At 51.5% G+C, this 22,159-nt stretch overlaps 2 protein-coding genes across 3 annotated transcripts in view; one reads left to right on the top strand and one right to left on the bottom strand.

Moving 5' to 3' along the window:
* ACOT11 (acyl-CoA thioesterase 11) overlaps window positions 1-2,515 on the top strand; it is a 61,868-nt gene extending 59,353 nt beyond the window's left edge. Inside the window, exon 16 of the mRNA XM_010372549.2 lies at window positions 80-2,515. Within this exon, the coding sequence (XP_010370851.1) occupies window positions 80-235 (156 nt within the window). The 3' untranslated portion in view covers window positions 236-2,515. The remainder of the gene's footprint in view (window positions 1-79) is intronic.
* FAM151A (family with sequence similarity 151 member A) lies at window positions 300-15,225 on the bottom strand. Of its 2 annotated transcripts, none has more exons than XM_010372518.1 (8): window positions 14,952-15,225; window positions 11,166-11,309; window positions 6,812-6,964; window positions 5,496-5,655; window positions 3,572-3,796; window positions 2,694-2,833; window positions 1,534-1,677; window positions 300-1,064 (listed from the first exon to the last, which is right to left on the bottom strand). In XM_010372518.1, the coding sequence occupies exons 1-8, from the start codon at window positions 15,067-15,069 to the stop codon at window positions 391-393; spliced, it is 1,758 nt and encodes a 585-aa protein (XP_010370820.1). In that variant the 5' UTR covers window positions 15,070-15,225; the 3' UTR covers window positions 300-390. The 2 variants fall into 2 exon arrangements, with proteins under 2 accessions (XP_010370820.1, XP_010370833.1); XM_010372531.2 differs by lacking the exon at window positions 14,952-15,225 and adding an exon at window positions 12,926-13,001 and having other exon boundaries at window positions 309-1,064.
* Between the last annotated feature and the right edge of the window lie 6,934 nt (window positions 15,226-22,159).

Here is a 22,159-nt window from a genome sequence, read left to right as displayed (position 1 = left end):
CTGTGCCCACTGGGCTCCCACCCCTTCCCAGTACCCTCCCCTAGCTCGGTCCCCCTGAGCCTGGCTTCCCACCCTGCAGGTGTCCTACTACAACCAGGCTACCCCAGGTGTTCTCAACTATGTGACTACCAATGTGGCCGGCCTCTCCTCTGAGTTCTACACCACCTTCAAGGCTTGCGAGCAGTTTCTCTTGGACAACCGGAATGATCTGGCCCCCAGCCTCCAGACCCTCTAGATGCCCTCAGTGGCCACATCATGCCCACTCCCACTCCATCCTGCCCCCGAGGACTCACATACAGTGCCTGGAGAAAGCCAAAGGCCTTTATTTCTTCCTGCCTCCCCGTGGGAAGCCTCCGCCCTGGAGTCCGCTGGCCCACCACCCCTGGGTGCTCAGTTTCTGCCAACATCGGCCAGCAAGTCCTTGCGGTACCCCTGGGGCAGCCTGTAGTAGACTCGGGTCCTATCCACAGCCCTGGCTGCCAGCAGCGCTGTCCTCACAGAGGCATAGTCTCCCCCAGCTGGGCTGTGCTCCACTGTGACGGTGGCCCGGGGGGAGGATGCCAGCAGGCTGGCTATGGCTCCAGCTGTGCTGTGGCCCAGCAGTATGGCCTGCATCTGGAAGGACACAGGTTGCCAAAGCCCCTGGCACAGCTCTAGCATATCTGTGAGCAGATGTTCTCTGTAGCCACTGCCCAGCACCTCCTCAGGCCAGCCTGGTGCCACAGTCACGTGGGGGAAGACCTCAGCCACAGCTGTAAGCAGCTCTCTGCCAGCCACATGGCCAGGGACTGAAAAACTCCCGTGGGAGATTTTGGCCCCAACCCACACAGGCCAATGCAAGAGGGCAAGTCTGGAGAGGCGTGCCAGCAAAGCCAGGGACGGCCGGAGGGCTGCGGGCTCTGCTATTTGCAAATGGATGCCCCAGTGTCCGGGATGTGTGGCCAGCTGTTGCAGGCAGGACTCCAGCGTCAGGATGCTGCCACTTGGAGCATGAACAATGGGCACGGGGTTTTCAGCCACGGTTCCCTCGAGGCCAGCGTTCAGCAGGATCATGCCTTCTGTGTCTGGAAGAGGCAGCAGAGGCAACAGGGTTTAGGATTTGGGTTATCATAGGTGTTAGAGTCCCTTGTTAAAGGGGTAGTGGGAGTTATGGAGTCATCAAGGACCTTGCCTCTCTGGAATCTGTCAACCCAATTTTGGGCTCCAGGTGGATAGGTTGCTTTATAAACGTGCCTGGTGCATGAGAAACTCTTGCTTCAGCTCTTGGCCTTTACCCATGACTCAGTCTGGGGGCTGGTGCCGGCCTTGCCCGTAGCACTGTGGCTGAGGGCTGGTCTGAAGGCCAGGAGCCCTGTGCTCTTGACATCACTGTACTCCCTCTCCCTCTCCCGCAACCCTGCCCCACCTTGCATCCAGAGTGTGGTGTAAATAAACCCATGCCGTCATGGCAATAGAGACCAGTGTTACCTGCCCCAAGCAAAGGATATCCCTGCAGATGAGCTGGGAGCACCGGGGTTGAAGGGTTGACCTTACCTGGGAGGATCATTGTTGCTGTTTTACCACTGCCCTGGACGTCAGGAACCAGCCACTCCACATTCAAACCATCATCTCCAGGCAGCTGGAGAAGAGGGATCAGGCTACCTCCCGTGTAGTACATTGGTTTCCGTGTGGCATTCACTGTGGGGCCCCAAATTGCCAAAGTGAAGCGGCTGCCATTCATGGAACACCTTCTGTAGGCCACAGCTCTACAGGCATCCTCTGTAAACCTCATGGCACCCTGCCAAGTAGCTCTCATTTCCTTGTTTTGTAGACTAGAAGAAGTGACTTGCCCAAGGTCTTATAAGCAGTAAGCAAAGTTGCTGGGAGTAGAAACTGATGGGACCAGGTCCGCCTGGCCCCAGAGCTGGTATCCTTCGCCCTCGCTTAGGTGGCTTCCATGGCAGGAATGCAGAGTCTGATGGGGCCCTTTTGAGATGGCTTAACTGCGGCTCTTCTGGGTTCGGGGACAAGGGAATGAGGGGTTTGGATGGTGACATCTGATCACTGCTTAGCAAATACAGTGGAGGCCTCTGAAGCATTAGAGTAACCCACAGTGGAGCTGTGCACCAAGGGAAATAATGGGGGGTTTGGAATTTGCTGGTTTCCTGTCTGCTGGGCCACATATAAGCTGAGTGACTGTATTGAGCCGCTGTTTCTCTATAAAATGGAATCCCTCGGTTTCTCTATAAAATGAATGTGTGGGTCAGGCAGGTGGCTCACGCCTGTAATCCCAGCACTTTGGGAGGCCAAGGCGGGTGGATCACCTGAGGGCAGAAGTTCAAGACCATCCTGGCCCAACATGGTGAAACCCTGTCTCTATTAAAAATACAAAAATTAGCCGGGTGTGGTGGTGCAGGAGAATCACTTGAACCCAGGAGGCGGAGGTTGCAGAGAGTTGAGATTGAGCCGCTGCACTCCAGCCTGGGTGACAGAGCCAGACTATGTCTCGAAAAAATATATAAATAAAAATAAAATGTATGTTTGAAGCTTAGCATACCATCCCAGGGCCTGGCACACAAAATGCAGCTGCCTCCTGTCCCATCCTGGCCTTCCCCCTTCTGATATCCCTTCCGCCCAGCTCTGCTCCAGTGCCCACCAAGTGCCGCCCCATGCAGAATCCAGCCCACACCGCCCTTCCCAGTTTCTCTCCTTACAGGCCAGCTGCTTGAACTGTGACAGGAGAGGCTCAAAGATGTCATAGTAGACTTGGTGGACAGCAGTGTTATCCCGGACGTAGAGCAGATCCTCCACTGACATGGGGTCCAAGGCAGCCTGCCACAGCGTCAGGCTGTACCTGGGGCCACGAGAGCTGACTCAGTGCCTGTCTGAGCCCAGCAAGACCCTCAGCCCCACTCCTGTGCTCAGAACTGGATGTCAGCTGGGCCCAGGGTAGAGCATCTGTCCTCCAGTCGCCCACCCGCCACTTCTCCCTGAGTCCTACCCCTTCCCAAGGGCAGGAGCCAGAAGGAATTCAGGAAAGATGACAGAAAGCAGAGGCCCAGGAGGGAGGGGGAGCCTGTCCTGCCTCCTCATTTGCAGTGTCTATTTCTGAGTCCTGTCTTAGGAAAGGGGCAGGACAGATGGGGCAGGGTGTGGAAGGGTAGGTCAGGCATCAAGAGGGGGAGGGGGCAGCTTTGGGAGTACTGTGGCAGGTAGGGGGGATAGTGGGGGCAGAGAAGTCTCTAAATTCCTGTAGGGCTATCCTAGCGCAGGGGTTGAAGGCACAATCTGTGTAGCCCCAGGGGTACAGCTGGCTCCCATTGGAGGAAGCTGTGGGGAGACAAATTGTGTCTTGGTATAAATATTTTCCAGAGGGCAGAGAATTACCCACCAATGAAAAGGCTCCTGCAGGAGGTAGTGAGTAGCCCGTCACCAGAGGTATGCAAGCAGAAAGCAGGGACTCTAGACGGCATGAGCACCAGCAGGGGTTGGACGAAATGACCTTTAAGACCCTTCCAGCTATGAGCTTCTGGGATCTTGCTGGGGGTATCAGTGCCTCCAGGAGGGTGGGGGTGGGTTTGGTGGTTTTCACCTTTCAGATTGGCTCAGCAGCCAGCTGAAGTGGGGCCAGGCGGCCCGCACCATGGAAGACCGCACAGGGAAGGTGACCCTCTGGGGTACCACTCCCACCAGCTCGTGCATCTTCTCCACCATGGCTCGGGTGTACGTCCTGTTTGGGGATGTGGATATGTAGAAGGTGGTCCAGCCTGGAGACAGGGTAGCCTTGGGATACTTCTCCTGGACCAGGGCCAGGAACCTGCAAAAAAAATCAGAGATGTTGGTATCACGGAGGTGCGGCGGCCCGTTCCTCTCCTCTGGGTTCTCATCACAGTGCTAGGGAGTGGCAGGGCCTATTGGATCTACGATAAGGTCAGAAGCAGAGTCCCAAAGAACAGAATGGCTTGTTTCAGGTTCCATAAATTGGGCATGGACTTTGGAGTCAGGGAAGTCTGGGTTCAGATCCTGATTCTGATCTTGGGCAGGTAACTCAACCTCATAGACAGCATCCCTTCTAGCAGGGCCGGCTTCTTAAACATCCGCTTATAGACAGGAAACTGAATCAGAGCCCCAGCCTGTGGGAATCTGAGCTCTGCCAGCTGGGAGTCTCTGAAGTTTCTCAGGTTTTCTTTAAAAATTTCCCTCCTGCTGGGTGCGGTGGCTCACGCCTGTAATCCCAGCACTTTGGGAGGCTGAGGCGGGTGGATCATTTGAGGTAGGGGGTTTGAGAGCAGCCTGACCAACATGGAGAAATCCCATCTCTACTAAAAGTACAAAATTCGCTGGACGTGGTGGTGCATGGCTATAATCCCAGCTACTTGGGAGGCTGAGGCAGGAAAATCGCTTGAACCCAGGAAGCAGAGGTTGTGGTGAGCTGAGATCGCACCATTGCCTTCCAACCTGGGCAACAGAGTGAGACTCTGTCTCAAAAAAAAAAAAAAAAAAAGTTCCTGCCTTCCTGCTTTCCTTCCTCCCTTCCTTTTTTTCTTCCCTTCATATATTTCTCTCTTTGCTTTCTATATGGGGTCTCGCTGTGTTGCCCAGGCTGGTCTCAAACTCCTGAGCTCAAGGGATCTGCTCACCTTGGCCTCCCAGAGTACTAGGTTTATAGGTATGAGCCACTGTGCCCAGCCTAAAATTGTATTTGAACTTTGCCTTGATGAAAATATTTTAATTTTTTCTTTGTACTTTTCTTCTTCAAAAGATGCAAATATTAATAGGCAAATTATGTTGCCACCCACTGCCCACCAAAAAAAACCTACTGAGTAAAATTAGCACTCCAAGAAGACAGGTCATATTTATCTTGGGTCATTGATTACATTTTCCAAACTGCTACTTTTGGAAGGCACTTCAGCTTGAGAAGCACAATAATAAATACTAGATGGATGGATTGCTGGCTGGTTGGATGGATGGAAGAAGAGATGGATGGGAAAGAGCCTGGAGCTTAGAATCAGAAAGGCCTGGGTTTGAATCTTTGCTCTGCCACTTACTAGACTTAGGCAGGTCTTTTAACTTCTATAATATAGCTCTTGCATTAATAAAATGGAAATAATAGTACCTACCTCATTCTCGTAAGAGTTAAATGGTGTTCTGCAAGTCAAGTGCTTAAAACGGTTCTGGGACACATAATATACATTGAACGAATTGAGCTTCCACTATTGTTAGCTTTATTATCTGCAAAATGGGGAGAAAGCCTTAACCTGGCAGTGCTATGTAAGGATCAGATCAAAGACATTCTCTTCTTTTATGTTGTCTCTTTGTAAGCTGTAGAGCACTGTGCAACTACTGTACGTGAGGGCTGTGAGCAGCGGTGCTGGAATGCATGAGGCCTGGGGAAGGAGTCAAGCTATATATAGTATGACTGGAGACAAACTCAGAGGTCCCCTAAGATCCCCATCCGTGGTAGGTGTTGACAGAAGAGGGCTGGACACAGCTGGGACAGAGAGGCAAACACTCACTGTGTGGCATTGACCTCAATTGAGATGAGCATGTTGGGGCCCTTTAAGATGTCAGCATTGATCCACACGGGCCGCCGGACTTTGCCTTCCTCTGTCAGCCGCCGCAGGAGGTCCAGGGAAGGGCCCACGGCCTTGATGTTCTTGAAGTCCAGTTTGATGCCTGTGGGGAAAGGGACAAGGGCTTGGGGAACTGGCGAAGGAACCAGGAAGATGTGACTCCCTGTGTGTGTGTGTGTGTGTGTGTGTGTGTGTGTGTGTGTGTGTGTGCTGTGGAGTCAGGGGAGGGTGGAAGGACAAGCACCACATCCCTGCAGGGTGTGGGGAAGGCCTTTCAAAGAGACAGAGCTAACTCAGAGAAGAAGGGCCTGCCTCTAGAGGAGTTCCATCTTCTGCGGGGAGGAAACAAAGGCCAGGTAAGGACTCGGGCTTGTGGCTGCTGCAGCTGGGAATGAAGTCTCTGCTGAAAAGGGGCTGTGGTTCCTGAGCAGGGTAGACTCAGAGGGTCCTAAACCAGCAGAGCCTGTAGGGAGGTCACTCAGCGTCCGGGAAGGTGCATTTGAGTAGAGGAGGAAATCTCTGCAGAGGAAAGACCCGGTACTTTTCAGGGTGGTGAGATGAGGCTGGGAAGATAGAGAGGGATGTTGAAAGCCAGGCCAAGATCATACTTTTTCCTGAGGATTTTGGGGAGCCATGGAGGGTTAAAACAGAGGTGTGGCATGACAAAACTGGTGTTTTGAAAAGACCCCTCAGGTGTGTGTGTGTAGTCATGGTAGTCAAGGGAAGCCTGGAGGGGCTGAATTTGGGGCAGGAAGCCGGTGGGGAGGGAGGTCCTGGAGAGATACAATGTGGCTGCAACTAGATGGGGGCAGGGTTAGGGGTTAGGATTGGTGGATGCAGCAACGGAGAGGCCGTGAGGATGAGGGAGAGGGAGGCGTTATGGTGACGCCTGGATTCTGACTGTGACTGGTGAAGGGGTGCAGAGGGAAAGGGTGGGGCTGGGCTTTGAACATGTTATGTCCAGTTCTGTGGATACAGGGGGAAGCACTCTGAGCACGCGTGACACTTTGCAGTTCACACTGTACTGCCTGCTGTCTCCCCTGTGTGTCCAGGAGAGAACACCAGGACCTGCACTGACACGCTCCCCATCTCGCCTAGTCCTCACTGAGCCTGGGCATCTGTAACATTGTGATGACAAAGCCAAGGCAATGAGCACCTCGTGTCAGGGCTGGACTTGCTTCCCAGTGAGGGATCTCTGCACATGCTGCCCCAGGACCAGAGGGCTGGGGCCCGGGGAGGGTTTCCAGAGAGGCCCTTACCCTTTTGGGAAGAGCCCAGCACAGCATCCAGCCACTGCTCCAGTGTGTTGTCGCTGTAGATAGCCGGGGGGTGTGCCATGATGGGAACTCCTGTCTCATTGGCTGTGCCAAGCCCTTCTACATTGACGTCAGCCTCCAGGACTGTGATGTTGCCTGTGGAAGAGGCAAAAACTCAGTTCCTTTTTTCAGAAAAAGAAAACTTTTTTCTCATCATAAAAGCATTACAAATTACAGAACATTTGAGAAATATAGAAAAGCAGAAGAAGAGAAAAATATTCACCCACACTTCCATCATAGTTTCACATTCTGATGGATTTTCCTCCCATTTTTTTCTATGCATAGGTTTTTTCGGAGACAGAGTCTTGCTCTGTCGCCCAGGCTGGAGTGCAGTGGTGCGATCTTGGTTCACTACAACCTCCACCTCCCAGTTTCAAATAGTTCTTGAAATTCTTCTGCCTCAGCCTCCCAAGTAGCTGGGATTTACAGGCGTGTGCCACCACGCCTGGCTAATTTTTGTATTTTTAGTGGAGACGAGGTTTCACCATATTGGCCAGGCCGCTCTCAGAACTCCTGACCTCAAATGATCCGCCCACCTCAGCCTCCCAAAGTGCTGGGATTACAGGTGTGAGCCACTGCACCTGGCCCTATGCTTAGTTTTTACACAGTTGAGACTCCACTGCATTTATACTTTTTTATGTTTTTTTTCAACATTATCACACATTTCCAGATCTTTTTTTATACATCTCATTAGAGCAAACAAGGCAAAGAAACAAAAAGCTTCAAAAGCCCTTGTTGATGGTGTTCACTACCATGTAGCTGATCATCCCCCTTTCCTGAGATGCTTTGGTAGTTTCTGATTTTTGCTATTAGTCTTGCTATGTTGCCCTGTCTGGTCTTGAACTCCTGGGCTCAAGCAATTCTCCCACTTTGGCCTCTCAAAGTGTTGAGATTACAGGTGTGAGCCTCAATGCCCAGCCCACGGGGTCATTTGTAAAGCCCATGTTATCAAACTGCTTTCCAGAAAAGTTGTTCTGATTCCTGTCCTCGCCTGTAGTACACAAGGTTGCCCATCTCACTGCATCATCACCAACACAGAATTGTCTTTTAGCTTCACACAGTTAACTCAATCGGGCAGACATCTGACTCCTGCCTTGGAGAATTCAGTCTCTAGAAGACCATGCAAGGGGCACTCACACTTGAAGAGTGTAGTGGAGGGGAGAGGGGTCGCTTTTGGCCCTTGCGGCATCACAGACAACTGATGCCAGAAGGGGCCTTTTCTCCTGCTTTTTCCCTGACTCCTGACCATTCTTTTCACCTCTAGCACTGCTTCCCTGCAAGTCTATTCTCTATAGAGCCACCAGAGTGTCCTAAACATGTACCTGATCATGTCACTTCCTGTTACAAAAGGCCAGAAAACCTCCCCATTGCTCTGAACATGAAGCCCAAACTCTTTATTATAGTCTTTGAGGTCTGTACAATCAGAGCCTGCCAGATTTTCCAATTTCATTTCACGTTCCACTCTCCTTCATTCTCTGAGTTTCAGGCACCCAGCTTCTCCAACTTTAATGTGAACATAGATCCCCCAGGGACTGTAAAAATGCATGTTCTGATCACTAGGTCTGCGGCAGGGCCTGAGATTCTGCTTTTTTTTTTTTTTTTTTGAGACGGAGTGTCGCTCTGTCGCCCAGGCTGGAGTGCAGTGGCGCGATCTCAGGCAGTGCAAGCTCTGCCTCCCGGGTTCACGCCATTCTCCTGCCTCAGCCTCCCGAGTAGCTGGGACTACAGGCATCCGCCACCACGCCCAGCTAATTTTTTTGTGTTTTTAGTAGAGATGAGATTTCACCATGTTAGCCAGGATAGTCTTGATTTCCTGACCTCGTGATCCGCTGGCCTCTGCCTCCCAAAGTGCTGGGATTATAGGCATGAGCCACTGTGCCCGGCTTTCTTTTTTTTGAGATGGAGTCTCGCTCTGTTGCCCAAGCTGGAGTGCAGTGGCACGATCTGGGCTCACTGCAACCTCTGCCTTCCGGGTTCATGCCGTTCTCCTGCCTCAGCCTCCCAAGTAGCCGGGACTACAGGCGCCCGCCACCAAGCCTGGCTAATTTTTTGTGTTTTAGTAGAGACAGGGCTTCACCATGTTGGCCAGGATGGTTTCAATCTCCTGACCTCGTGATCTGCTGGCCTCGGCCTCCCAAAGTGCTGGGATTACAGGTGTAAGCCACTACGCCTGGCCTTTTTTTTTTTTTTAGATGAAGTCTCACTCTGTCACCCAGGCTAGAGTGCAGTGGCACGATCACAGCTCACTGCAACCTCTGCCTGCTGGGTTCAAGCGATTCTTCTATCTCAGCCTCCTGAGTAGCTGGGACTACAGGTATGCACCACCACCATGCACGGCTAATTTTTGTACTTTTAGCGGAGATGCAGTTTTGCCATATCAGTCAGGCTGTTCTCGAACTCCTGACCTCAGGTGATCCACCCGCCTCAGCCTCCCAAAGTGCTGGAATTACAGGCATGGGCCCGAGATTCTGCCTTTTTAACATACTCCCCAGGGGTGCGTGTGCTGCTGGTCCACGGACCACATGTTGGGTAGCAAGGCTTTACTTTGTTTTGTCCTCCCCATCTCTGGGCTGTTGCCTGGCAACACTCTTCTCTCAACTTTACTGCGGCACCTCCTGCTCATCCTTTAGTGTTGGCTTAAAAAAATAACTTCCTCAGCCGGGCGTGATGGCTCAAGCCTGTAATCCCAGCACTTTGGGAGTCTGAGGTGGGGGGATCACTTGAGGTTAGGAGTTCAAGACTATCCTGGTCAACATGGTGAAACCCTGTCTCTGCTAAAAATACAAAAATTAGCCAGTTGTGGTGGTGGGCTCCTGTAATCCCATCTACTCGGGAGGCTGAGGCAGGAAGAATCACCTGAACCTGGGAGGCGGAGGTTGCAGTGAGCGAAGATCATGCCACTGCACTCCAGCCTGGATGACAGAGAGAGATCCTGTCTCCAAACAAACAAACAAACAAACAAACAAACAACTCTCTTCACCTTAAAAGTGTGACTTTCCTTCCAGAGGCTGAACCTGGGGGCTGACTTGCTTAAGGGTGGGAAGTGAAGAAGGAGCAAGAGATGAGATAAAAGGATTGGTTTCCGATGGCCACAGCAGCAGCCCTGGTCCTCAGGGAGCCACATAGTCAGGAGGGAAGGGGACATGCAGTCACTAGCCCTCCTCATGCCAGCTTTACCCATCTGCAGGAGAGCATGGTGGCTGTGTGCGGACTGTGAATTGACACTGCTGGCTTCCAGTCCCCACCCTAACACTTTCCAACTGTGTGATCTTGGGAAGGTTGTTTGACCTTTTTGTGCCTGTTTCCTCAACTACAAGAATTAAACAATAAAATATCCCTGGTTAGGCATTCACTAACTGTTAATTATTTATATGGAGTTGCTTGCTTAACTAGTATAAGGGGCCATCTGGTGTATTTCTGTTGCTTCAGCATAATTATTAATAATGACCTCAAAAGATCCCTGCTTTGGTTGATTTGGTCATTCTACCAGCCCTCAGACCCCAATTTCCTTGTCTGAAATGGAAGGAGTTTGCTTGAGCAGTGATTTTCAAAGTGTGATCTCGGGGCCAGCAGCCTCAGCATCACTTGGGGTGGGGCCAGCAGCCTGTGTCTTCTGAAACGTGTCCGGGTTTGAGGACTGTTCCCTTCATCTTTTATAGCTACTGCTTTAAAGTTCACTAGCACATTCATGAACGTTATCTACTGAGCTTCCCAACAGCCCTGAAGGAGGGGGTGGGGGTCAGTGGCTTGGAGTGCACACTCTGGGGCTGACCACTCTGGGCTCCAATGTTCGCTCAACTGCTTTCGGAGAGTGTAACCTTGGCCAAGTCACCTAACTTTTCTGAGCCTCTATTTTTCTCCTGTGAAATGGTACCCATGAAACAGGTTGCATGGCAGTCCCAGGAGAACCTGTATGAAATGTGCATACCGTGAGCCTTGGCCAACTGGTTACTATAACCATTTTTGAAGTGCAGATTTCTGGCTTCTTGAGGCTTTGAAGGCAAAGGCTTCCTTACAGGTCGGTCCCTGACAGGTCGAGCAAAGGGTAGCTGGGAGAGAAGGCAGTATAGTCATGACTTTGGAGTCAGACATGTGGTTTAAATCTAAACTCGGAGTTCATCAGCTGCACAACCTTGAGCTGGCCACTTAACCCCTCTGAGCCCCTACTTCCTCGTGTGGAGAGACATGTAAACAGCCGTCATGCCACCACAGTTACCAGTGCGTGATCCTTACTTCTCTCCCTCTGTCTTCTCCATCCCCTGCCCTGGCCTGCCTCAGTCTTGGCAGCTGGACTTACTGTTCAGGGCAGCTGTCATGGCTTCCTTGCTGTTGGCTGCGTGGTACCAGGTGACCTCCAGGGCATCTCGGCGGCTGATCTGGCCCAGGCTCAGCAGGTAGTCCAGCATGTCGGCATCGGGGCTGCAGGCCTCCAGCTCAAAGCCTGGAAGGAATCCCAAGGGGCTGTTAGCGTCTGTCCTCACACCAGCCCAAGACTTATGTTGTTCATCCCATGACCCTCCCTGGGCTCCCACTGTGTCCAATACCCCATCTGGCAGAGGGACGGTGAGGCTCAGACTCACTGGTGCTGCAATAGAGGGAAATGAATGGGCTCCTGGGGCCCACGGAGGCCTCAGTACCAGCCTGGCAGTCAGGAAAGGGGGGTAGGTTCAAAGAGAAGGAAACACTTAAGGAAGACTTGAAGGATGGGTGTAAATTTCACAGAAAAAAAGGGAGAACAGGTTATTCCAGACAGAGAGAAAGCAAAGGCTTGGCTTCAGGAGAGTGCAGTTGCCTGAAGGAAGAGCCATTGACCTGGTAGAGATGGAACATAAAAGTGGAATGTGGAAAGATTGGAAGAGGGGGCCGGGCGTGGTGGTGGCTCACGCCTGTAATCCCAGCACTTTGGGAGGCCGAGGCGGGTGGATCACCTGAGGTCAGGAGTTGGAGACCAGCCTGGCCAACACTGGTGAAACCATTTTGTATGTGGTATAACCACATACAAAAATTAGCTGGACGGATGTGGTCTCACATCCTGCCTCAGGAGGCTGAGGCAGGAGAATCACTTGAACCCAGGAGGCGGAGGTTGCAGTGAGCCAAAATCGCACCACTGTACTCTAGCCTGGATGACAGAAAGAGACTCCGTCAAAAAAAAAAAAAAAAAAAAAAAAAAAAAAAAAAAAAAAAAAAGGCTGGGTTCGGTGGCTCACACCTGTAATCCTAGCACTTTGGGAGGCCGAGTTCAAGACCAGCCTGGGCAAAATGGTGAAACCCCATCTCTACTAAAAATACAAAAATTAGATGGGCTTGGTAGCATGTGCCTGTAATCCCAACTACTGGGGAGGCCGAGGCAGAGAATCACTTGAACCTAGGAGACAGAGGTTGCAGTGAGCCAGAGATCATGCCACTGTATTCCAGCCTGGGTGACAGAGTGAGGCACTGTCTCAAAAACAAACAAACAAAAAACTCTTCGCAGTGGCTGTGGCCTGTAATCCCAGCACTTTGGGAGACGGAGGCAGGCAGATCACCTGAGTTCAGGAGTTCACGATCAGCCTGGCCAACATGGTGAAACCCCATCTCTACTAAAAATACAAAAATTAGCTGGGCGTGGTGGTCCATGCCTGTAATCCCAGCTACTGGGGAGGCTGAGGCAAAAGAATTGCTTGAACCTGGGAGGCGGAGGGTGTATTGAGCCCAGATCATGCCACTGCACTCCAGTCTGGGCGACAGAGCAAGACTCTGTCTCAAAAAAAAAAAAATTATAAGATTGGAAGAAGGTTGGGATCAGGTTGTGAATGGCCTTGAACTTTAGCAAAGGAGTTGGTGTGTGCTGAGGGCACCGAGCAAGGGTTGCTTGGAAAGATCTGGGCTGCAGAGCTAATATGAGCTGACAAAAGCAGGCAGAGGGACCTTGTAAGAGGGGTCCAGGAGGAGACTTCGAAGCTTCTCAGAGGGCAGGGCTGGAGGGATGGAGGACAGAGGGTGGAAAGGCAGAGCCCTCGAGGCTCAGGACTGAGGAGCACAGGCACGAGGTGGGGGCATGGTGGCTACTCCAGGTACCTGTGTGAACGGAGGAGCCCTTCACTGAGAGGCTGCAGGGGTGAGCAACTGTTGGGGCTTAGAGATGAGCTCAGCCCAGTCTGCTGAGTTTGAGTTGCTTGTGTGACTCCTAAGAAGGGCACAGGAGGAAGGTCTGGGCTGAAAGCCAAGATCTGATGGTCTTCAGGCAACTGAAGAAAAAAAAGTTGAAGGGGGACAGGCACAGTGGCTCATGCCTGTAATCCCAGCACTTTGGGAGGCCAAGAAGGCAGATCACCTGAGGTCAGGAGTTTGAGACCAACCTGGCCAACATGGTGAAATCCTGTTTCTACTAAAAATACCAAAAATAAAAAATTGGCCCAGCCCAGTGGCTCACGCCTACAGTCCCAGCACTTTGGGAGGCTGAGGCAGGCGGATCACCTGAGGTCAGGAGTTTGAGCAGCCTGGCCAACATGGCGAAACCCTGTCTCTAGTGAAAATAAAAAAAAAAATTAGTCTGGTGTGGTGGTGCCCACCTGTAATCCCAGCTACTTGGGAGGCTGAGGCGGGAGAATTGCTTGAACCCAGGAGGTGGAGGTTGCAGTGAGCCGATATCATGCCACTGCACTCTAGCTTGGGTGACAGAGTGAGAGTCTGTCTCAAAAAAAAAAAAAAAAAAAAAAGAAAAAAGAAAAAAAGGACTGGGTATGGTGGCTCATGCCTGTAATCCCAGAACTTTGGGAGGCCAAGACGGGCAGATCAGGAGGTCAAGAGATCAAGACCAACCTGGCCAACATGGTGAAACCCCGTCTCTACTAAAAATACAAAAATTAGCTGAGCATGGCGGAGCACGCCTGTTGTCCCAGCTACTCAAGAGGCTGAAGCAGGAGAATCGCTTGAACCCAGGAGGTGGAGGTTGCAGTGAGCTGAGATTGCTCCACTGTACTCCAGCCTGGCGACAGAGTGAGACTCCATTTCAAAAACAAAACAAACGAAAAAAAAACCCACAAAAAATTAGCCGTATGGTTGCACATGCCTGTGATCCCAGCTACTTGCAGTGCTGAGGCAGGAGAATCGCTTGGATCTGGGAGGCGAAGGTTGCAGTGAGTTGAGATTGCACCATTGCACTCCAGCCTGGGGGACAAGAGTGAAAACTCCGTCTCAAAAAAAAAAAAAAAAAAAAGTTAACGGGACTTTCTGCTGGGGATGAAGTCAACGGGACTTTCTGCTGAGGATGAAGCCAACGGGACTTTCTGCTGGGGATGAAGTCATATAGGGTTGGGGGATGGAAGAGAGAAAAAACTGCCGGTGGGGAATGAGGCTTGGCAGGGACGAGGGCTCAAGAAGAGCTGGTCGGCCTGGCGTGATGGTTCACACCTGTAATCCCAGCACTTTGAGAGGCTGAGGTGGGCGGATCACCTGAGGTCAGGAGTTCACGACCAGCCTGGCCAACATGGTGAAACCCCATCTCTACTAAAAATACAAAAAATTAGCTGGGCGTGGTGGCAGGTGCCTGTAATCCCAGCCACTTGGGAGGCTGAGGCAGGAGAATCGCTTGAACCCGGGAGGCGGAGGTTGCAATGAGCCGAGAATCGCGCCACTGCACTCCAGCCTGGGGCAACAAGAGCGAAACTCCGTCTCAAAAAAAAAAAAAAAAAAAAATGGCTCAAGCCTGTAATCCCAGCACTTTGGGAGGCTGAGACGGGCGGATCACGAGGTCAGGAGATCGAGACCTCCTGGCTAACACAGTGAAACCCCGTCTCTACTAAAAATACAAAAAAAAAAAAAACTAGCCGGGCGAGGTGGGGGCGCCTGTAGTCCCAGCTACTCGGGAGGCTGAGGCAGGAGAATGGCGTGAACCCGGGAGGCGGAGCTTGCAGTGAGCTGAGATCTGGCCACTGCACTCCAGCCTGGGTGACAGCGCGAGACTCCGTCTCAAAAAAAAAAAAAAAAAAAAAAAACAAAAAAACAAAAAAGGGAAAGCTGGTCAGAGCTGTAAGTCAGAAGTGGGGATAAGGAGCGAGCGATGCGGGAAGCCACTTAGGATGGCATGGGGGGAGGGACCTACCTGGCCGCCGCAGGGTGATGGCAAGGACTATCGTGGCAATGACCACCACAGACACACAGGTAATGCCAGCAAACACCCACTTGACCTGATTCTTTGATAACTGCTCCCTGCAGACCATGGCAATGCTCTCTGGGGAATGCCCCCAACTCTGCACGGCCCAGAGTCCCCGAGGCTCCCTGCAGCTGGGATGCTGTGGAAGGCAGGAGCTCCCAGCAGCACCTAATTCTCCACCAGGTCTGGTCCACTCTGCAGCCCTGTAATATCTCTGACTGGAGATAACCCCTGAAGCCCCTCCTCCCTCCCCACCCCACTCCTCTTTCCCACACCCTCCCAGGATCTTAACAGGCTAACCAGAAAGTCTACCATCCCTAAAATGACCTTTGAGCACAGTAAGAGGCAGCAGAGAATGCTGAACCAAGCCCCGACCCCTGGCTGTCTGCCCCTGCTTGGGAATCAGGAGACCAATCCCAGCCCCTGTTGCTTTTCTGGAGTCCTGGAGCAAGTGTTTGCCCCTCTCTGGGCCTCATTTCCTTCTGTGTAAAAGGAGACACTAGACTGGGTGATCTCGAACATTCTGTTCTTTCCCTTTCTAACTCCAGGCTTTCTGCCCTGCCCTCAGGGAATCCTGCATTATCAGGCAAGGGTGGTGACAAAAACAGATTAGATCTGCATAAGGGGCAAAATCTTCCTTTCGTCTGAGATTATGGCTAATAGATTATCTACCTGGGATATAAATTGATAGTCCTGGCATGCTGGCATGGGTTACTGCAGGCCGGTTCTGGGGCAGCGAGTCCATGGGGAAGGGACTGAGTCACCACTTCATGCAGAGGGAGTTCTGGGGGCCCTGGTATGGGAAGTGAGTTAGAGGCTGTCCCTGTTCTGAGGACCCCAGAATTTAAATGAGTCCAAGAATCACCTGTAACGTGCACGGAGACTTCAGCGTCTACATGCTGGGGCTCATGGAGAGATCCGGACTGTGAGGCTGTGGTAGGCCACCCGAGGCAGAGCAGGGCACTTGGTGGCTTTGACTGTGTGTGTGAAAGGGTGTCTAGAATCATGCCCAGGTGGGCAGACATCAGGGACTGAGGGTGGAGGGCAGGTGGCAGGGACTGAGGGTGGAGGGCAGGGCGGGAGAGATTTTGGTCATGGGGCTTGTCGTGGATCATTCCTGAGTCAATTTTCCTGCCTCAGCCTCCCCAAGGAGGGAACTGGATATAGAGGCTGTGGGCTCAGGACTGAGATCAGGGCCAAAGACAAGGGCATGAACATCATTTTGTGGCCAAAGCAAAGAGAGAAAGGGATAGAGGCTGACTTCTGGGGACCACTGACAGGCGGACAGGTGGGGGAAGAGGCATCAGTGGAGGAGAGCGGACAGCAGAGGGCGGTGGGGGGTGCCAATGGAAAGGTCAAGAAGAAAGGAGTGGTTAGCCAGGCCGGGAAATGGAGCCCAATAAGGACAGCAAGGCCCCTGATGCTGGCCAGGACCGTTTCCCTGGATCAGTAGGGAGGGCAGAGGTCAGACCACAGCCTGTTTAGAGGGGCCAGGAAAGACTAGAGAGGATGAAGGTATGGGAGGGAGAGGCCCTGGGATAAATTGAGGATGGGAGCAGGAGGACCTTGGTGCTCATGGGGTGCTATTCCACAGGATGTGGGGAAGGGTGGGCATGGTGAGTGGTGAGTCTGGGGGTGCTGGTTGGGAGGTGATGTGGTGAAGGGGGATAATGAGGGAGAGGTTTGGGACAGGCAGTTTCTGTTGGCTGGTTGAGGCATGTGTGGTTGAGGCATCCCATGCCTACAGGGATCCAAAGAGACCCAAGCTGTGGGCTGCTAGATGTACAGGACCCCACTGAAGACCCCCTCCCCACCACTGTACATCGGGAAATGTGAGGCTGTGATGGGCCACCCGAGGCAGAGCTGGCCCTGGAGCCCAAGCTCAATTCTTGGTTCTTGGAGCCTCTAGAGAAAGGGAGATCTAGTCTCTCTGGGCTTCTGGTTCATTCTCCAAATCAACTCAACAAACTCAGCAGCTGCCAGGAGCCAGGCCCTGGTAGGGTATCAGGACTGCTGGCTGGAATGGAGCAGGGTCAGTGCTGTGGGGTCTTCTCAGGAGACAGTAAGGGGGCTGTAGACAAGCAGGAACATGTTTTGTGAGTCACCTTTCTTACGGGGGCTGCCTTCCCAGGCCACCCACTCCGGATTCCAGAATCCAGATGGTAATTGGGCCTCACCCAGATCCCTTCTGTAATAAGGCATGGAAGGGAGTGTTAACTGGAATATTATGACAGCCGCAAAAAGCTAACAGAATGACAGAAGCTACATCTTGAGTAACAACCACATATGCTTTACTCTACAGTTAAAGTCTAGAGGAAATTTCTGTGTAAGAGCTGGCCATAAAAAAAAGAAAAAAGAAAAGGCCGGCAGGGTGGCTCACACCCATAATCCCAGCACTTTGGGAGGCTGAGGCGGGCGAATCACTTGAGGTCAGGAGTTCAAGACTAGCTTGGTCAATACAGTGAGACCCTGTTTCTACTAAAATACAAAAATTAGCTGGGCACAGTGGCACGAGCCTGTAATCCCAGCTACTCGGGAGGCTGATGCAGGAGAATCACTTGAACCTGGGAGGTGGAGGTTGCAATGAGCCGAGATTGCACCATTGACCTCCAGCCTGAGCGACAGAGTGAGACCCTGTTTCAAAAAAAAGAAAAGAAAAGAAAAGAAAAAAAGTCTAGAGGAACACCAAACCACCAGAATTATACAATGTGACTCCAGAGTTGTCCCCAAGCCCCATACTGATAAGTCTCACCTAGTCTGGCTTGCATTTTTTTCTGCTTTTATTAATAATATTATTTGTGATTTCCTACAAAGTGTCCCACATTTTAATTTCATCCACGTGTCACACAACACTGCCAAATGACTCATGATCCATGGGAACATGTTGCAGGCAAAGAAATCAAGGCTTGGAGAGGTTGAGACTTGTCCCAAGTCACCTCAGTGTTAAGTTCAAATGCAGGTCAGGCTGACTGTGGGCCTATCTGCCTGATTTTATCCATCTACTTGTCCCTTCTTATTCACACCCATTTACAATGGGACAGTCACTTATTTTGGCAAGAATATTTAACAGCAATGCTGGACAAATCTGTTTTTGAAAGAAAAATCAAGAACTTAGTTCTTACAGTTCATGAGGGCACCCCCTGCACAAACCATCCTCATTTTGGAGCTGCTGCTTATTTAGTGTTCGTGACACATTTATGAGGGAGGCATTCTTTTTTTTTTTTTTTTTGGCAGAGTCTCGCTCTGTTGGCCAGGCTGGAGTGCAGTGGCACAATCTTGGCTCACTGTGACCTCTGCCCCCTGGGTTCAAGCGATTTTCCTGCCTCAGTCTCCAAGTAGCTGGGATTACAGGCACGCACAACCATGCTCAGCTAACTTTTGTATTTTTTAGTAGACACGAGGTTTCACCATGTTGGCTAGGCCGGTCTCGAACTCCTGAGCTCAAATGATCCACGTGCCTCAGCCTCCCAAAGTGCTGGGATTACAGGCATGAGCCACCGTACCCAGCCAAGGAAGACATTTTTATGCCCCTTTTTCACAGAAGGGAGCCAGAGTCAGTTTGCAGCCGAAAGGGATGCCCGTGCCCCGTCATTCCTACTCCACAGGCCGTGTGTCACTTGTCGTCCCTGGGAAAGAAGCCGGGGAGCCGAGCTCTCAGGCGCGGAGCTTTGCCACCTCTCTTGGCTCCGAAGAGCTCTGCAGACTGTCTGGGAGGAAAGAGACTTCATCTGGCTCTGGTTTTTGGCAGGAGGAACAGCCCTGGAACAGACTCCAAGCTGCAAAGACTCCTCCATTGTCTGTGATACTTCTTGTTGGGTTATAAATCACTAAACAAGTTACTGAGCACACATTCTGTGCCAGGCACTGTGCTAGGCTCTGGAGATCCCTCCCATGGCATACTGTGGGAGAGAAGAAAGCAGGGGCTGTCAGGAGGTTCCAGCATTTCAGATGTGAAACAGCCATTTTATTAATAGAGTTGGTGCACATCAAAAACACAGAGCAGGCTTATAGCCTGTAAGGATGTCAGACATGGAAAGTGGCAGTGGGCCCAGATTGGGACATGCAGGATGGAGAAAACACAGGTTAGAAACCCCAAACTCCTGGGTGGGCCAGGAGGCTTTCAGAAGAGGCTTGGTTGGCCGGGCACGGTGGCTCAAGCCTGTAATCCCAGCACTTTGGGAGGCCGAGGCGGGCGGATCATGAGGTCAGGAGATCGAGACCATCCTGGCTAACCCGATGAAACCCCGTCTCTACTGAAAAATACAAAAAAACTAGCCAGGCGAGGTGGCGGGCGCCTGTAGTCCCAGCTACTGGGGAGGCTGAGGCAGGAGAATGGCATTAACCCGGGAGACGGAGCTTGCAGTGAGCCAAGATCCGGCCACTGCACTCCAGCCTGGGCGACAGAGCGAGACTCCGTCTCAAAAAAAAAAAAAAAAAAAAAAAAAAAGAAGAGGCTTGGCTGACTCAGAGAACCATCAGGGACGGGGGCTAGGGAAGACCTTCCAGACAAAGGGTGCAGTGTATGTGGGAGAGGGCCCAGGTAGGAAATGGGGGGAAGCAGAGGGGGAGAGAGATGAGACTGGGGAGCCCTGGAGGGTTGGGTCACCCTGATGAAGAATTTGGCTTCAACCTGGAGGGGTGGGGGAGCCCTTACCCACGGAATAAGCAAGGAGCGCCACACTCAGCTTTGCATTTGGGAGGTGGCTGGAGGCTGCAGTTGAGAAATGGCTCCTGGAGGCCTGACTGCCTCTGCATCCAGGCTGTCCTGTTTAGCACTGCCCACCCCTGCACCCCTGAAGAGCCACGGGACTTCCCACACTGCATTGCTCAGAACAGCAAATGGCCGAGGGAAGTGTGTGCCTCAGGCTGTGTTATATGGGTTACTCTGATACTCTCCCCACTTCCACACCGTGACATGTTCAGAGACTCCAACGTTTCAGATATGGAGCTGTCATTTTTAGGACTGGTGGCTCACACCTGTAATCCCAGCACTTTGGGAGGCTGAGGTGGGAGGACTGCTTGAGCCCAGGAGTTCGAGACCAGCCTGGGCAATGCAGGGGGATCTCATCTCTACAAAATAAAAAAATAAATTAGCAAGACGTGGTGGTGGTGCATGCCTATAGTCCCAGCTACCCAGGAGGTGGGAGGATGGTGCCACTGTACTCTATCCTGGGCAACAGAGCAAAACCCCATCTCTAAAAAAAAAAAAAAGAAAGAAACCCATTTGCCTATTTTGACACTGTCATGTTGTAGGAGAAAAAACAAATTCTTTTAAAAATTAATGACCACAAGCTGGCCCTCACACAGCTGTTTGGTCCTAATTTGTACTGCTTAGGTGGTCTCAACACTCTAAATGGTGGAATTTTATTTAAAGTAGTTTCATGTTGGCGGTGTCCCAAGATAACTACTATAAGCAAAAACAAGTTTTCTCCAGAGGAACATAGAGGCTGGGCGCGGTGGCGCACACCTGTAATCCCAGCACTTGGGGAGGCTGAGGTGGGCAGATCACTCAAGGTCAGGCATTCGAGACCAGCCTGGGCAATATGACGAAACCCCATCTCTACTAAAAATACAAAATTACCGGGGTGTGGTGGCTCATGCCTGTGATCCCAGCTACTTGGGAGGCTGAGGGAAGAGAATCACTTGAACCCAGGAGGTAGAGGTTGCAATGAGCCAACATTGCACCCCTGCACTCCAGCCTGGGCAACAGAGCAAGACTGTCTCAAAAAAAAAAAAAAAAAAAAAAAAAAAAAAAAAAAACATAGCTTAAATCCAGGCCTTAAGGAATTCTGAGACAAAGTTTCAGGGAAAATAAGTGGTTCCCAGTCAACAATCCCAAAAGTCATAAGAAAATAAGGCACCATGGGTGAAAACCAAGAGACAATGTAAACAGCAGAATCAGACCCACAATTTTGTTCAGAATACAAAATTATCAAAAGCAAAATAATATGGTTTTTTTGTTTTTTGTTTTTGAGATGGAGTCTCGCTCCATTGCCCAGGCTGGAGTGCAGTGGCGCGATCTCGGCTCATTGCAACCTCCACCTCCCAGGTTCAAGCAATTCTCCTGCCTCAGCCTCCTGAGTAACTGGGACTACAGACACATGCCACCATGTCCAAATAATTTTTTGTATTTTTAGTAGAGATGGAGTTTCATCATGTTAGCCAGGGTGGCCTCAATCTCCTGACCTCGTAATCCACCTGCCTCAGCCTCCCAAAGGACTGGGATTATAGGCGTGAACCCCCGTGCCCAGCCTGTTTTTTGATTTTTTTTTGCGACAGTGTCTTGCTCTGTCATCCAGGCTGGAGTGCAAGGATGCGATCATGGCTCATTGCAGCCTTGAACTCCTGGGCTCAAGCGATTCTCCTGCCACAGCCTCCCAAGTAGCTAGGACTAGAGCTGTGCACCACCATGCCTGGCTAATTTGTGTGTGTGTGGAGATAGGGTGTCACTATGTTGCCAGGCTGGTCTTGAACTCATGGACTCAATCCATCCTCCTGCCTAGGCCTCCCCAGAGGGGAGGGACTAAGGGGTGGGATTAAGGCATGAATTACCACACCCAGCCTGTTTAATATGTTTAAAGAAATAAAAAGCAAACCAGATGTGGTGGCTCACACCTATAATCCCAGAACTTTGGGAGGCCGAGGCTGGTGGATCATTTGAGTTTAGGAGTTTGAGACCAGCCTGGCCAACATGGTGAAACCCCTTCTCTACTAAAAATATGAAAATTATCCAGGCCTGGTGGCACAACTCTGTGATTTCAGCTACTCAGGAAGCTGAGGCACGAGAATTGCTTGAACATGGGAGGCGGAGGCTACAGTGAGCTGAGATCACGCCACTGCACCCCAGCCTGGGCAATAGAGTGAGACTCTGTCTCAAAACAAACAAACAAACAAACAGCTTTAGGCCAGGTGTGGTGGCTCATGCCTATAATTCCAGCACTTTGGGAGGCCAAGGAGGGCAGATCACCTGAGGTCAGGAGTTTGAGACCAGTCTGGCCAACATGGCGAAACTCCATCTCTCTCTACTAAAAATACAAAATTTAGCCAGGTATAGGGGTAGGTGCCTGTAATCACAGCCACTTGGGAGGCTGAGGCAGGAGAATTGGTTGAACCCAGGAGGCAGAGGTTGCAGTGAGCAGAGATCGTGCCACTGCATT

This window comes from Rhinopithecus roxellana, chromosome 12 (assembly GCF_007565055.1).
Source record: "Rhinopithecus roxellana isolate Shanxi Qingling chromosome 12, ASM756505v1, whole genome shotgun sequence".
Classification (NCBI taxonomy): Eukaryota; Metazoa; Chordata; class Mammalia; order Primates; family Cercopithecidae; genus Rhinopithecus; species Rhinopithecus roxellana.
Note: the sequence above shows the minus strand (reverse complement) of the source record. Positions and strands in the feature narration are given on the sequence as shown.

Excerpts from the sequence above, each read along its gene's own strand:
- FAM151A (XM_010372518.1), bottom strand. The coding sequence starts at position 15,069 with ATGGTCTGCAGGGAGCAGTTATCAAAGAATCAGGTCAAGTGGGTGTTT. Across the intron at positions 6,965-11,165 it reads CATGACAGCTGCCCTGAACA|GCAACATCACAGTCCTGGAG; the intron begins GTAAGTCCAGCT and ends CCTCTTCCACAG. Across the intron at positions 5,656-6,811 it reads GCTGGGCTCTTCCCAAAAGG|GCATCAAACTGGACTTCAAG; the intron begins GTAAGGGCCTCT and ends CTTTCCCCACAG.